This window comes from Mytilus galloprovincialis, chromosome 3 (assembly GCF_965363235.1).
Source record: "Mytilus galloprovincialis chromosome 3, xbMytGall1.hap1.1, whole genome shotgun sequence".
NCBI classification, from domain to species: Eukaryota; Metazoa; Mollusca; class Bivalvia; order Mytilida; family Mytilidae; genus Mytilus; species Mytilus galloprovincialis.
The window spans coordinates 45,999,155-46,012,115 of record NC_134840.1 but is presented as its reverse complement, the minus strand read 5'-3'; the positions used below and the strand labels follow the sequence as shown (position 1 = coordinate 46,012,115).

At 32.8% G+C, this 12,961-nt stretch overlaps 1 protein-coding gene across 1 annotated transcript in view; it reads right to left on the bottom strand.

Annotated features, from left to right (window-relative positions):
- The window catches only part of LOC143066264 (uncharacterized), a 54,317-nt gene extending 41,356 nt beyond the window's left edge, over positions 1 to 12,961 (bottom strand). Inside the window, exons 1-4 of the mRNA XM_076239258.1 lie at positions 12,837 to 12,961; positions 5,698 to 5,969; positions 3,896 to 4,074; positions 1,072 to 1,175 (exon numbers count right to left, since the gene is read on the bottom strand). Coding sequence (XP_076095373.1) covers positions 1,072 to 1,175; positions 3,896 to 4,074; positions 5,698 to 5,969; positions 12,837 to 12,947 — 666 coding nt within the window. The 5' untranslated portion in view covers positions 12,948 to 12,961. The remainder of the gene's footprint in view (positions 1 to 1,071; positions 1,176 to 3,895; positions 4,075 to 5,697; positions 5,970 to 12,836) is intronic.

Below are 12,961 nucleotides of genomic sequence, written 5' to 3'. Positions count from 1 at the left end.
TATTCTATAAATCGATTAATGGGACAGTACAGTATCCAAAATTCTAAATCGAGACATGTAAAGCAAGTCAAACAGGGGTAATATTTTATTCGCAATAATTAATCTCTGGACTTTAATTCATTTTCTTTTAAATATTCTTAAGTAAAATAAAATTTTGTGGTACAAAATATACCGGATTATACATATTATACATTTCATTGTTCGTTCAATACTAAGATTCTACCACGAGTTGCGAATCTATTGATTTACATATATATTTCAATTATTTAACTTTATAGTGTCTCTTTTTATTTTTACACTATTGAAATGTGTTACAGAATATATGCGATAATGTAAAACTAATAAAACCTTAAACCATACTCAATGACATAATAATGTTGAAATTCGTTCTTTAAAAGAAATAAAATTGTTTGAATATATTTACGTGTTAACATTATAATTGGTTATCAAAGGTACCAAATTATAATTTAATACGTTAGATGCGCGTTTCGTCTACATTAGACTCATCAGTGACCGTCAGATCAAAATAGTTATAAAGCCAATCAATTACAAAGTTGAAGAGCATTGAGGACCCAGAACTCCAAAAAGTTCTGCCAAATACGACTAAGATATAAATCTAATACGGCTAAGGTAATCTATTAACTTGAATATTTCAGTATATTATCCATCAAATGTTACGACACACTTGCCTCTGATCCTGTCTCGTCATTGTATTAGGAGATGATTACGGAAACATAGCAGAAGCAAAGAAGTTATTTCGCTCAAATAGGTAAACTGTCAAATACTTTACCGTATACTTTATATAGTACAATACGTATTTAATATTTTAACTATGCAGTATATGTTTTGCTCATTGTCGAAGTCCGTAAGGTGACCTATACCGGGAAGTTGTTAACTTCTTTGTCATTGGTTCTGTGATGGAGAGTTGGTATCATTGGCAATCATACCACATCTTCTTATTTTTATAATTTTGTCTATTGAAAATGAAACCATGATAATAACGTTGTAAAACGATGTCATTATCTATATAATAAATCGGGTGCAATGTCATGGAAATTAATCGAATTATACCTCATGCATTTCTGCTCCTCTGAAAGAGTTACAAATGCCTCCGCATTCGGACCGATCTGAAGTTGCCCATCTGCATCTGACATCATCGTTGTCAGGATCGCTTACTTTATAAATATAATTAATGTTTCTGTTAGTTATTTCTTGCCAGTGTAACAGCTTGAGAAAATCTTAGGTGTGTTTCAAAATTTGACATAATGATGTTCGGTTATGTACAATCTAATGCCCGCGTCACACTGTCCCGATTTTTATATACGATGGACACCCGAATGCGAAAATTGTAAGTTCGTACGAAGTTGGTCTCGATCTCGTTAAAATACCAAAAAGTGACCGAAGCAAGTACGAAGAATAACGAAGTTTATACGATGATGCCGAAATTATATACGATAGCAAAAGATGGACATACGAAGGTTAACCGAAGACGGGTATTTAAGCTTCATATCGCAGCCGAAGCCTACACGATAGATCACGAAGGCTACACGATGGATTATGATGATGGCGCGATGGCCATACGATGTCTAAAGACGTCGTGTACAGCTTAAGCGCTCTGACTTTAAAGTTCAAAGGTCAAGGTCACAGTTGCAGTTGTAATACAAGGCAATATCACCCTTGTGGACACACTAAAACCAATATTCTTCAAAATATTTTAACCACATTTGGTATATTGTTCCTCCTTGTAATGATTTGACATTTTTTACGTTCAAGGACAAAGGTCAAGGTCATGCAGATGGACTTGTTTTTTCTCCTTGAAATAGCATAATACCCAGGAAATTGGTTGCTCATTTTTTTACCTGCTGGTTCTAAAGACAATATTAAAGGTATTTCCAGTTACTGAATGTTTTTGTTGATTTCTAAAAAAATAGTTTATGTATCAAATATGCATATTCAATTTACTATTTTCTGCATGTGTCATATACAAATATAGTGTCCATATTTGTCCCCAATATGTTACATACGAGGGGATGCCACGCTCGGCATTGCCTTGTTTGAACTGTTAAATGTGTGCACTAGTCTGAATAATCACCCATGATTATGCCCATGTTTACTGATCTATCTTAAAGGTAAGGTAATGGGTTCGTTGATCCCTTTTATTCAAAAAGAGCTCTTTCCAGGAGAATATCATAATAATATAGACAAAATGAAGGATGTGGGGAAAGCAACAAATTTTCATTATGTTACTTGATATGAAAAATTGACAAAAAATAATATTTTACTTGTAAAAGTAAATCCTGAGCCTGTAATAGCTGTTCTTCTTGTTCCATTTGAATTAATAGAAACATCGCTATCGCCTTTCTTGTTCTCATAGAATCATATGATATGAGCTCCATGTTTTGTGAACGTCTTCTTTAACTGTCGTATTAGACTGACCAGTGCATATCGTGCATGGCACTTTAAATGTATTTTAGCGCGAAAATTAACTTACATTTAGCTGGATTTATTGCCGTCGTAGTTCCATCTTGTCGCCTTCGTACTTTTATTCGATGGCAACACGACGGGATTACGAGGTCTTCATGAAGTCGTGTTGTCATCGTAAGACCTCCGGGTAGCTTCGTGATTCATTCGTGTAGACATCGTAATGTCAAAACTGCCCAATGGAAACGATGGAAACACGAATGCAATACGATGTTCAAAGATGCATTCCCGGTGACATTACGATGGTGAGGATGGTGATACGAACTCAATACGAATCCTCAACATCGGACGCACCTTCGGGGATTTTTTAACATGTTAAAAAATTTAGAACCCTTCCCGAAGTTGTCCCCGAAGGCTAGAAAAAGTGGCCGATGGTTCTACGATGGTTAAAGATGGCACTACGAATAGCCCGATCTGGATACGATCAGTCCCGATTTTGAAAATTTCCATAATCGTGTTGCCATCGGCGTAAAAATCGGGACAGTGTGACGCGGGCATAACAGGCAAAGAAGGTTTTACGTTAAAAAAGTAAAGTAAAAAAGCTTTTAAATTGATCAACACAGATAAATATTTAAGTACCTGTCCACCTCAGAATCATGCAGAGTGCTGTGTAATGGTGATTTATCAAAATAATTGATATTTGCTGACACGTCAATGATTAAAGGACCATGTAAGCAGGAAACGTTTTGCCATTTTTTAATGAATTATACTTATAATTTCCCTCTTAACACTAAAGTTTTAAATTCCCCCTCCAAGACTAATTTCTCTATCATTGTATTGAAATAAGTGACCCATTTATACAAAATATTCCTAATCAATTTTTATACACAATGATGTCAAATGAAAGATTGTAATTTGTTGATCAAAACTTCAAAATTTCACCAGGTGCACATATGCCCTATTTAAATATACACTGGTCAAATGTTTTCAAAAATGGAATAAGGGAGCTAACTCCTACTCATCAAAACAAAAATGTAAAATACCGGTTGCATTGCTAAGTGCCTATGAATTATGTCGTCCCATATTCCTTTCCTCTGCTTAAGAATGGAGTTCCCAAAAAACATCACTCTTGATAAATTCAGTAGGAATAATATAATTTGGTATAAGTGTCAATTACACAACTCTTTATCTAGGTAACAATTTGTTAGAGGTAACAATTATAGGTAAAAGTACGGGCTTCAACACGGAGCCTTGGCTCACACAGAACAGCAAGCTATAAATGATCACAAAACGACTAAAGTAAAAATACAGGAAAACCAATTTTAAGAAAGTTAAAGCTGGTTTAAGTAAGTCGCATTTTTCATCAAGCAAAGCTTAATTTTTAACAAAAGAAACAAATAAATTTCAGATACTTGTACAACGGCATTTCATATGAGCATTATTTTTATCCTTTATTTAACTCTTAACTTTATACCTGGAATTGTAATTGTATGATTGCAACCATGCTGCAGTCTAATAATAGGTTGCATTACTGTTTTTGGAGAAGAATTCATCTTCCCCGTATCATTCCGGATTGTCAAACTGGCAGTTGTACGTAGTTCCCAGTTACCCCCACCGTTTCTTATTGTTCCAATCCAAGCATTACCTGTGAATCTGGGAAAAAACACAGAGTTGATAAGATTCACAATAATCAACATTCGAATTAATAACTATGAAATATAAATATATGCAGATGTCTCACCCATATATCCCATACATATGTTTTATGCCTTTTTAGTTCAAACAAAATTAACAAATGAATAATAAAACAAACATGTCAGTTTAATTGTCAAATTTGCTAAATTTTGTAAAATTGTTTTGTTTTTTGGTTTGTTATAAATAAGTTAAAATTTGTCTGTTATGAATTAGATATTTTTTTCTGATTTAGATTAGAATTGCCATTCATTGCATATAAACTGTATATGAAAGCATGTCATTCTATTCATCCCATTGTTCTTGTATACTAGTATGTTATAATGGGTTATATCCTGTGCTTTCAAATTAGTTGGTTATACTGGTTTACCTCTGTCTCTCCGTCCATCTGTCCATCTGTCCATCTGTCTGTCGAAAGCCCTTCCCTTGAATATTTTTCGTCGCATCTTTCTCAGGAACTACATCACAAGGTTAACTGAATATTGGTTTCAGGGTTAACTTGAGTCAGCTATATCGTGTGATGCGCTTTGAGTTTCATCCCTAAACAACTTCATGTTTACCTTATACATTTAGCGGACGGTTTATCATTCGTGAACAGTAGCTCACAGATTTACTTGCATTACTGTTTACATACACATACCCCTGATGCAGTCTTTATAAATAAATTTTCAAGTTTCTTAATTTTATCAAGGAGGTCATAGTTCTTCAATTCATTCAAACGAAAAAGTGTTAATCAATATTTATGTAGATTTTAGGTTAAAAAACCTTATGGAATTAAAAATATATTATTAAAGTGTATATAATAATTCAGGTCTTTGAATTTCTCGTTTACATTGTTTCACATTGTATCATGTATTTGCATTTCATAGCTATTTTTAAGTAAGACATTGAAAATCATTTCAGATTATATATATATATATATATATATATATATCTCCCTGGTGCCAAGCTCGGATCCCTGCCCGGCTTTGGTTATAATTTTGTCCTTTTTTTGTTTTATCAGCCCTTCAACTTTTTAAATAAGATTAAGATTTAAAATATTTTGGCCTCGAGTATCACAGAAAAAACATTAATTGTAAGATGCGCAACTAGTGCAGTAAAAATGGTACCGTTGTGGTATTGCTACCACTAGGTCAACACCTTTCGTTGGACTGACAGTCCTCGAGCGTATCACCAGCCCATTAACAAATACTTTGGTGCTATTATTTTGCAAATACAAAAATTGCGATGTTAAATTTGTTGTTAGGAGTTTTTGAAAATTATTTTAAATCATGTAATATCCATCATGGATCATCATAAAAAGTTTTGATTCCTTATCCGGCTTTTTCTGCACTTTTTATCTTTTCAATTTTTAAAATAAATTAAAAAAAAAATTAAACTTTGGCCTAGAGCATCACGGAAAAAGCTATTCATTGTCGAAATGCGCATATGGTGTGGTAAAATTCGAAAAGTGTTGTAAATTGGTAAAAATACTGATTGGCAAAGTGCCTAAAATGCTGTTTTCGTATAGTTGAAGTTTAAATGAATGAAAAACGTATTCATTACTACTTCGATGAACTGTTCATATAAAAAAAATGTACATACCCAAACTGGTAAAAATGATTACTAGATTCTGGAAAGGTATATACAAGGGTGCTTTCACCAGAAGTCCAATCCTCTTGATCGCTAAAGTCTGTACAGTAGAATCTCATGGAGCCAATTATGTTTGATCTGAAGCTACCGTAACGACAGCCTTGTAGACATACCATATCTCCAGTATCTGATCCAATAAGTTGATTTTTTAATTTTGTATTGGCATCACAATGAGTACCTTCATTAAAGGAACGACGCCACGACACTCTAAAAGTAATGAGAATCTGAAAAGATTTAAATATAATACCATTAGTTCCTAAAATAATCTGTATTCCATAATTATGCAAATGCTGCTTGAATTTTGATATTATGAATTGTTTTCGTCTCTATCTTTGAAAAATTGTGTTCTCAACCAACTCCCATTGTTAGTTTGTGAATGATTATATTGTACCTTATTGGATGAAAGATGGAAACTGTAGGGTTTGACTGAAAATGGAAATTTCAAACGAGAAAACTAACGGCTTATTCATGTTCAAAATAATGAACGAAAAACAAATATGTAACACAGCAACAAACTACAACCAATGGGTTGCAAGCTCCTGACTTCTGAACGTTGAAATTATCCCTTCGTAAATTTTACAGACGCCATCACGAGTTGGTTGACCGTTATGGAATAAACGTTTCACAGATGATATTGGATATGTTCCTTACGTCGTAACTACAATCCCCTTCCCTTTCATGAGTGTGAACTACCGAATTAGACTATTTACCGGAATGTAATAACATTAGCAACACGACGGGTGCCACATGTGGAGCAGGATCTGCTTACCCTTCCGGAGCACCTGAGATCACCCCTAGTTTATGATGGGGTTCGTGTTGCTTATTCTTTAGTTTTCTATGTTGTGTCATGTGTACTATTGTTTGTCTGTTTGTCCTTTTCATTTTTAGCTTGGCGTTGTCAATTTATTTTCGATTTATGATAAAATTGAGTAAGGAAATGGGGAATGTATCAAAGCGACAACAACCCGACCATAGAGTAGACAACAGCCGAAGGCCATTAATGAGTCTTCAATGTAGCGAGAAACTCCTGCACCCGGAGGCGTCCTTCAGCTGGCCCCTTATCGTATATTATGTATATTAGTACAGTGATAATGGACGTCATACTAAACTCCGAATTATACACAAGAAACTAAAATTAAAAATCATACAAGACTAACAAAGGCCAGAGGCTCCTGACTTGGGACAGGCGCAAAATTGCGGCGGGGTTAAACATGTTTATGAGATCTCAACCCTCCCCCTATACCTCTAGCTAATGTAGAAAAATAAACGCATAACAATACGCACATTAAAATTCAGTTCAAGAGAAATCTGAGTCCGATGTCAGAAGATATAACAAAAGAAAATAAATAAAATGACAATAATACATAAATAACAACAGACTACTAGCAGTTAACTGACATGCCAGCTCCAGACCTCAATTAAACTGATTGAAAGATTATGTCTTCATCATATGAATATCAGGCACAATCCCTCCCGTTAGGGGTTTAGTATCATACCATCATAAAATATATGAGAAGAACATAACCCGTGTCATGCCAACAACTGTTTTTAAAAATAAATGTGTTTAGTTCCGATGCAAATACATTATAAGTGAATCAATATTAAAGCCAAAATATGCAATCTTTAATGACCTGACAACAGTATCGTAACTATATCCCTTCTCAATTAGTATGTTTAAAGGTTTTGTAAGCTTTTGAGGTGAATACTGACATTTTTGTGCTTTGTAAAGAATATTACCATAAAAGATTGGATGTGAAATACATGAACGTATAAGATGACTGCATGTTGAGTTATATTTACGAATTATTCCCTTATACCGCTGATAAAATTTAGTAAATGTTTTGACTAGTTTGTGATATCGAAAACCCTGGTGTAATAATTTTTCAGTAATACATAAATTTCTCTCGCTAAAATCTAATACGTTGTTACATACACGAGCGAATCGTATAAGTTGAGATATATAAACACCATAAGACGGTGACAAGGGAACGTCACCATCTAAAAATGGATAATTAACGATAGGAAATGAAAAATCATCTTTTTTATCATAATTTTTTGTATTAAGCTTCCCGTTAATGATATAGATATCAAGAGTTTGACTGTCCCTCTGGTATCTTTCGACCCTGTTTTTCTTTTCTTTTTGTTAAGTAGGAGGTTAGTTGAGGATTCATTCTTTCTTTTCATATGCTTTTCATTCCCTGTGTTATATTTTTAAGCTTGGTGGTCATGTTCGTTAGTAGGCGCAATCACCGAATACATTTTTTGAACGGAAGACTACGAAGATGATTATGGTCACGTTTATAATAAATGCAGATTTTTGTAAATGTTAAAGGATAACAGTTAGACAACAGAAGATGGATATCTAGTGAGGACAAACACTAGCATGTTCATCATCTGTGATAGGTGATCTAAAAACATGATACTCGTGTTAATTGTATTAAGCAATCATTTTGTGTACTAAGGGTCAACTGGAAAGCACAAGAATAGTTGTTTTACTGAATTACAAAGTCGTTTTTACTAACATTATTTTTGTCAAACAGTTGGAAAAGGCAACTGCTTACTCTACCACTATACAATTTACGGCCATGGTTTTTATGCCGTCAGTACGACAATTTAATTAATAAAAATACAGTTTCTATCTGAATTGTGACAAAATCTTGTCGTGTTTGTATTCTATGTGCAAACATTGTCATTGATCCGGTTTCTTATTTTTCGCACCTCAAATAGGTTTTTTTTTTTAACTGAAAGTAGTTGAATATAACAAAAAATGGCGGAGGAGTAATGCCCTTATTGTCACTTCCTTCTTCCTCATCAAATTCTTGTTAATAACATAACATTCCAGGTAATCTTCCGTTATATCTTACATTTGTATCTGATACAAGGCCAATGGATTTAGGTTATCTCACATTAAAAACAACAAGATAATCGCGGTGGGTTTCTCTCCGATTTATACTGAAGATACCTGACTGAATTAACAGTCCTCTCAAATTGTGTAGGGGTAAACAAGCTCGAAGGTGTTTTAAGTTTGTACAAATGCAGATTTTTAAAAAAATATTTTGAATACAGATTTTAAATTGCTTGTATTATTTTTAACTTTTCGTCTTCAAAGTTAACGTTAAGAATGCTAACAATAAATTCGTTGTTCCGATATAGATTTGAAAAGATTTTCACAAAATTCGACCTTTTCTTGATGATATTGTCGCGGTAACGAACAAAATGATTATTTTGTGCTATATGATATACATTTATTTGTGGGACTATTTATTTTGCAATTTATATTGTATTCACAGTTTCAGAGCACGTTTTTCGATGATAAACAGCAATAAACCAGATACAGATATAACTAATTCATTAATACTTTCTTGGGCCAGTATACTGGTATTTAGAATAATTATAATTATCAAATCACTATTTAATTGATCGATTTTATTTCTGCCGATAATTTTCAGAAATGAGATTTTGCTTCTTTTTCACTCACCAATTTTTTTTAAGACAATCCTTTAAGGAAATGCCAAATTGTTTATCAAAATGTCTTCACGTTCATCGACATTACCATTCGAGTTGTAAACAAACTAAATGTTCAGAGGCGAATGAGTCTCGGAAAAAAGAACCGAAAAAATACACACACATTCACAACACAAGATACCAAAGTATATGTACATATATATAAATAATCAACCCAACTAGACAAGTAAATAATCCTTGTTTGTAATTATCAATGCTTTCAATCAAAATGATCATGTTGTTTTTATGCACATTTTTAAAAGTGAATTGCTATAGTAGTTTGTGTCTTGTTGAAACTTTTTCTTATACGTAACATATAAAACTTGTGAATTGTTTGCAATATTCTGATGCGTCATGTTTGTTATTTCATAGAAGTGTAAATCAACAACAGATCTGCTGTTCAAATCTCCTGTGCAGGTGCACGAGAAGAACAAAAAGAACGTTTAAGTATTGAACATTTATATCACTTACAAAGGTTAAGTCCTTTGCTAGTTATTAGTATTATTTTATTTAGGTGTTTAGAACCTTAGGCGACCACAATGTTTAAATGTCTATAACAAGTATGATATATCAAGTGAGTGTTATAGACGAGCGTTCACCTAATCTGACCCAGTCAATTGATTACCTTAGTGCGGCAAGAAATGGTCTTGTCCACGCTGTTATAAAAATGATTCTATCGAATATACATTTTTTTCATCATTACAAATTGTATATATAACATGTTTGAATTGTCTATAAGCGAAGCTGAAATGTGGAAGTTAATCTAAAGTTTGATGGAACGCGCTATAAGTGCGAAAGGTTTTATACGTGAAAAGAGCAATTGTTACGCATTTTATCAGCTCGAGTCCGATGCCATATACACTTAAATGTTTTAGTCCTAGAAAATACCTACAGAAACGGAACCAATTTAAGACCACACAAAAAAAGAATCGTAATTCGAGAACACAAGTTTAAAACATCGTGATCACTTATTAAAATCGCCATCATGAACTGCATAATTTTTACCACAAACTATAATTCGATATCCCGTTTCTAATTATCAAGTAATTATCATAGATTATGTAATTCGTTACCACTGATTTTTTAATCCAAAATATTGTGATGATGGATTGAACCATTAAAAAAATGTAATAAGTAATTCCATACATCCACATATCTCGAAAGTTAAGTTTTTAAAAACACTGGAAAAGCCTGGCGTGTTTAATTCTAAAAACAAATAAATGTCCACAGTGGACAAATACCGCACGATTCGGACGACGAACGAGATATATTTTTTTATTTATAATTTTATCCTTGATTACGAATTCAATTTATGAATTTGATAGGTCCTAAATAAAGTCAACAGTAGTTTATCGCTATTCGAAAGTAATAAATCGATTGAGAGAAAACAAATCCGGCTGACAATCTAAAACTGAGAAAAACACATCAACTATCAAAGGAAAACAACGAAACAAAAGAGACACTGGAGTGCAACAAAAAAAAAAACGACAATGCAAAACACTCAGAAAAGAATGATAGGTTATCAACTGCCATTTTCCTGACTTGGTACAGGACATTTTAAATAAAAAGTTGTGGGTTGAAACTGGTTTAGTGGCTAGCCAAACCTCGCGCATTTATGGCAATGTTAAATATAACACTAAAAGGACAACATTACATGACACAACTACAGTACAAATAAATGCAAGAACATTCAGGACAGAGAAATACACAAATAAACAATTCAATAATACATTTCGACATGCTAATAGTTATCAAAGGTACCAGGCTTATTATTTGATATGCCAGAAGCGCGTTTCATCTACATAATACTCACCAGGGACGCTCAGCTCAAAATAGTCAGAAAGCCAAACAAGTAGTAAGTTAACGAGCATTGATGACTCAAAATTCCAAAAGGTTGTGCCAAATACATTCCAGGTATTTAGTATTTTAACGTCATGGACAGTCAAAGAAGACGTGACTTGTACAATGCCCAAAATAAAATTATCGACAGGCAGTAGAAGAGTTAGGAGTTAACCTCTTTACAGAAATAAATGGACATGGATGTGTCTTACTACATCCCGTTTGAAATGAATACAAATTTAATTTGTACACTTTTTTTTAATTTAAGAACAATAAAATTATCTGATGATGAAAGTTTAATATTGTTTGATGGTTTAGTATTTGAATTATACATTATTAATGACTTGTGGTAAAGTATTCTCTTAGTAACTTCAATAATTCAAGAATCCTTAGATAGTTCAATAAACAATCTACGAATATCGTGTTCGTTTAAAATAACTCTAGCTGCCCGTTTTTGGGAGTTTGAGAAAACTGTCGCTTGAAAACTTGTTACAGTTTCCCCATACTGATCAATAGTAATCAAAATGTTGAGGAAGCTTTGTAAAATAGAATTCGTGCATTATGGTTCAAGTATTTCTTCCGTAATTTGTTTTAATCCTGGTATATATGATGAGTTTATTTGCTTTATATCAATAAATGGTAAAACTCCGATAGATTTGAACTATTTTATTTTTTGCTCAATGAAACAGCACGCTTTCCTTGCGAAGTTATTACCAAAAAAAACATCTAATTAAGCATTCTAATACTTGAACCAAATATGAATGCTGTCGTCGAATTTAAACCAAACTTATCCGGTACACAAGGATTCGCATGTTGTAAGAGATAACTCTGTAACAGTTAGTTGAAACCTTTGTGTATTTGTTCTGTTAGTAATGTTATCTACATTGACATCTGAATACATGTATAGTTCAAAAGCTGGGAATATTTTGTCTTTGAAATCTATCAAAGTAAGTGTGTCTGATATTTATGTGCACTGTCCTTTCTAGAGATGGCGTAGATATTTTTTGTAAAAAACTGATACCTTTCCCTTGATTTCAGACAATAAAGTTGAACAAGCCAATACTTAAGTAGCGCTGCAAGCTGATGCATGACAAATACATTTGTGGTATTCGTCCATAAAGTTTCGAGGAGGATCTGACACAAAATTGGTACTGTCTTAAAAATTCTGTGTTTCAGAGTCTTCTTTTATGGAAAACAAAATCCTCAAAAAATTGCAGAACAAATAGGTGTAGCATTCATTTCACGATGATAAATATATTTTTAAAGATTGGAATAATATAGATTTTTCTTTGTAAAGCAGGTCACGATTTGCAAATTGTATTTCTTTTAACGCTTCATTCAGCAATTTTCTTTTTAACCTATCATGTATTTCTTTATAAGGCAATGTTAAAACATTTCAACAAATTATTAACAATCATCAATTTTCGAAGTTATTATTGTGGAAGAATACGATGTCTATTAAATAAAAACCAATGCACAATATTATCTAGACCAAGGGCATATCCACATGCTTTGGACGATACTTCTTCCTTTACCCTTATGTTAAAATTCATATTAAGTTTTGTGTACAAAATTTTTTTGAAAGACATTTTGATAAATAGACTGGAATATCAAATGCATATTTGAGATTTGTTATTAGGCAGTTGTAAATTGTTTATGCACAAACAAATCAAATAATTCGATTCAATGTCCGATTTTTTTCTCTCCTTAAAATACGAAAACAGTCATTACATTGATCAAAATTGTACCTCATTTCTTTTTCCTGTTGGTTCCCACATTATTATTCCACCTCTAAAATGTGACGATTTAATAAAATCTAAGTGAATAAAACAAAAAAGGCACACAAGTAATGCCTTCATTGTCACTTCCTTTT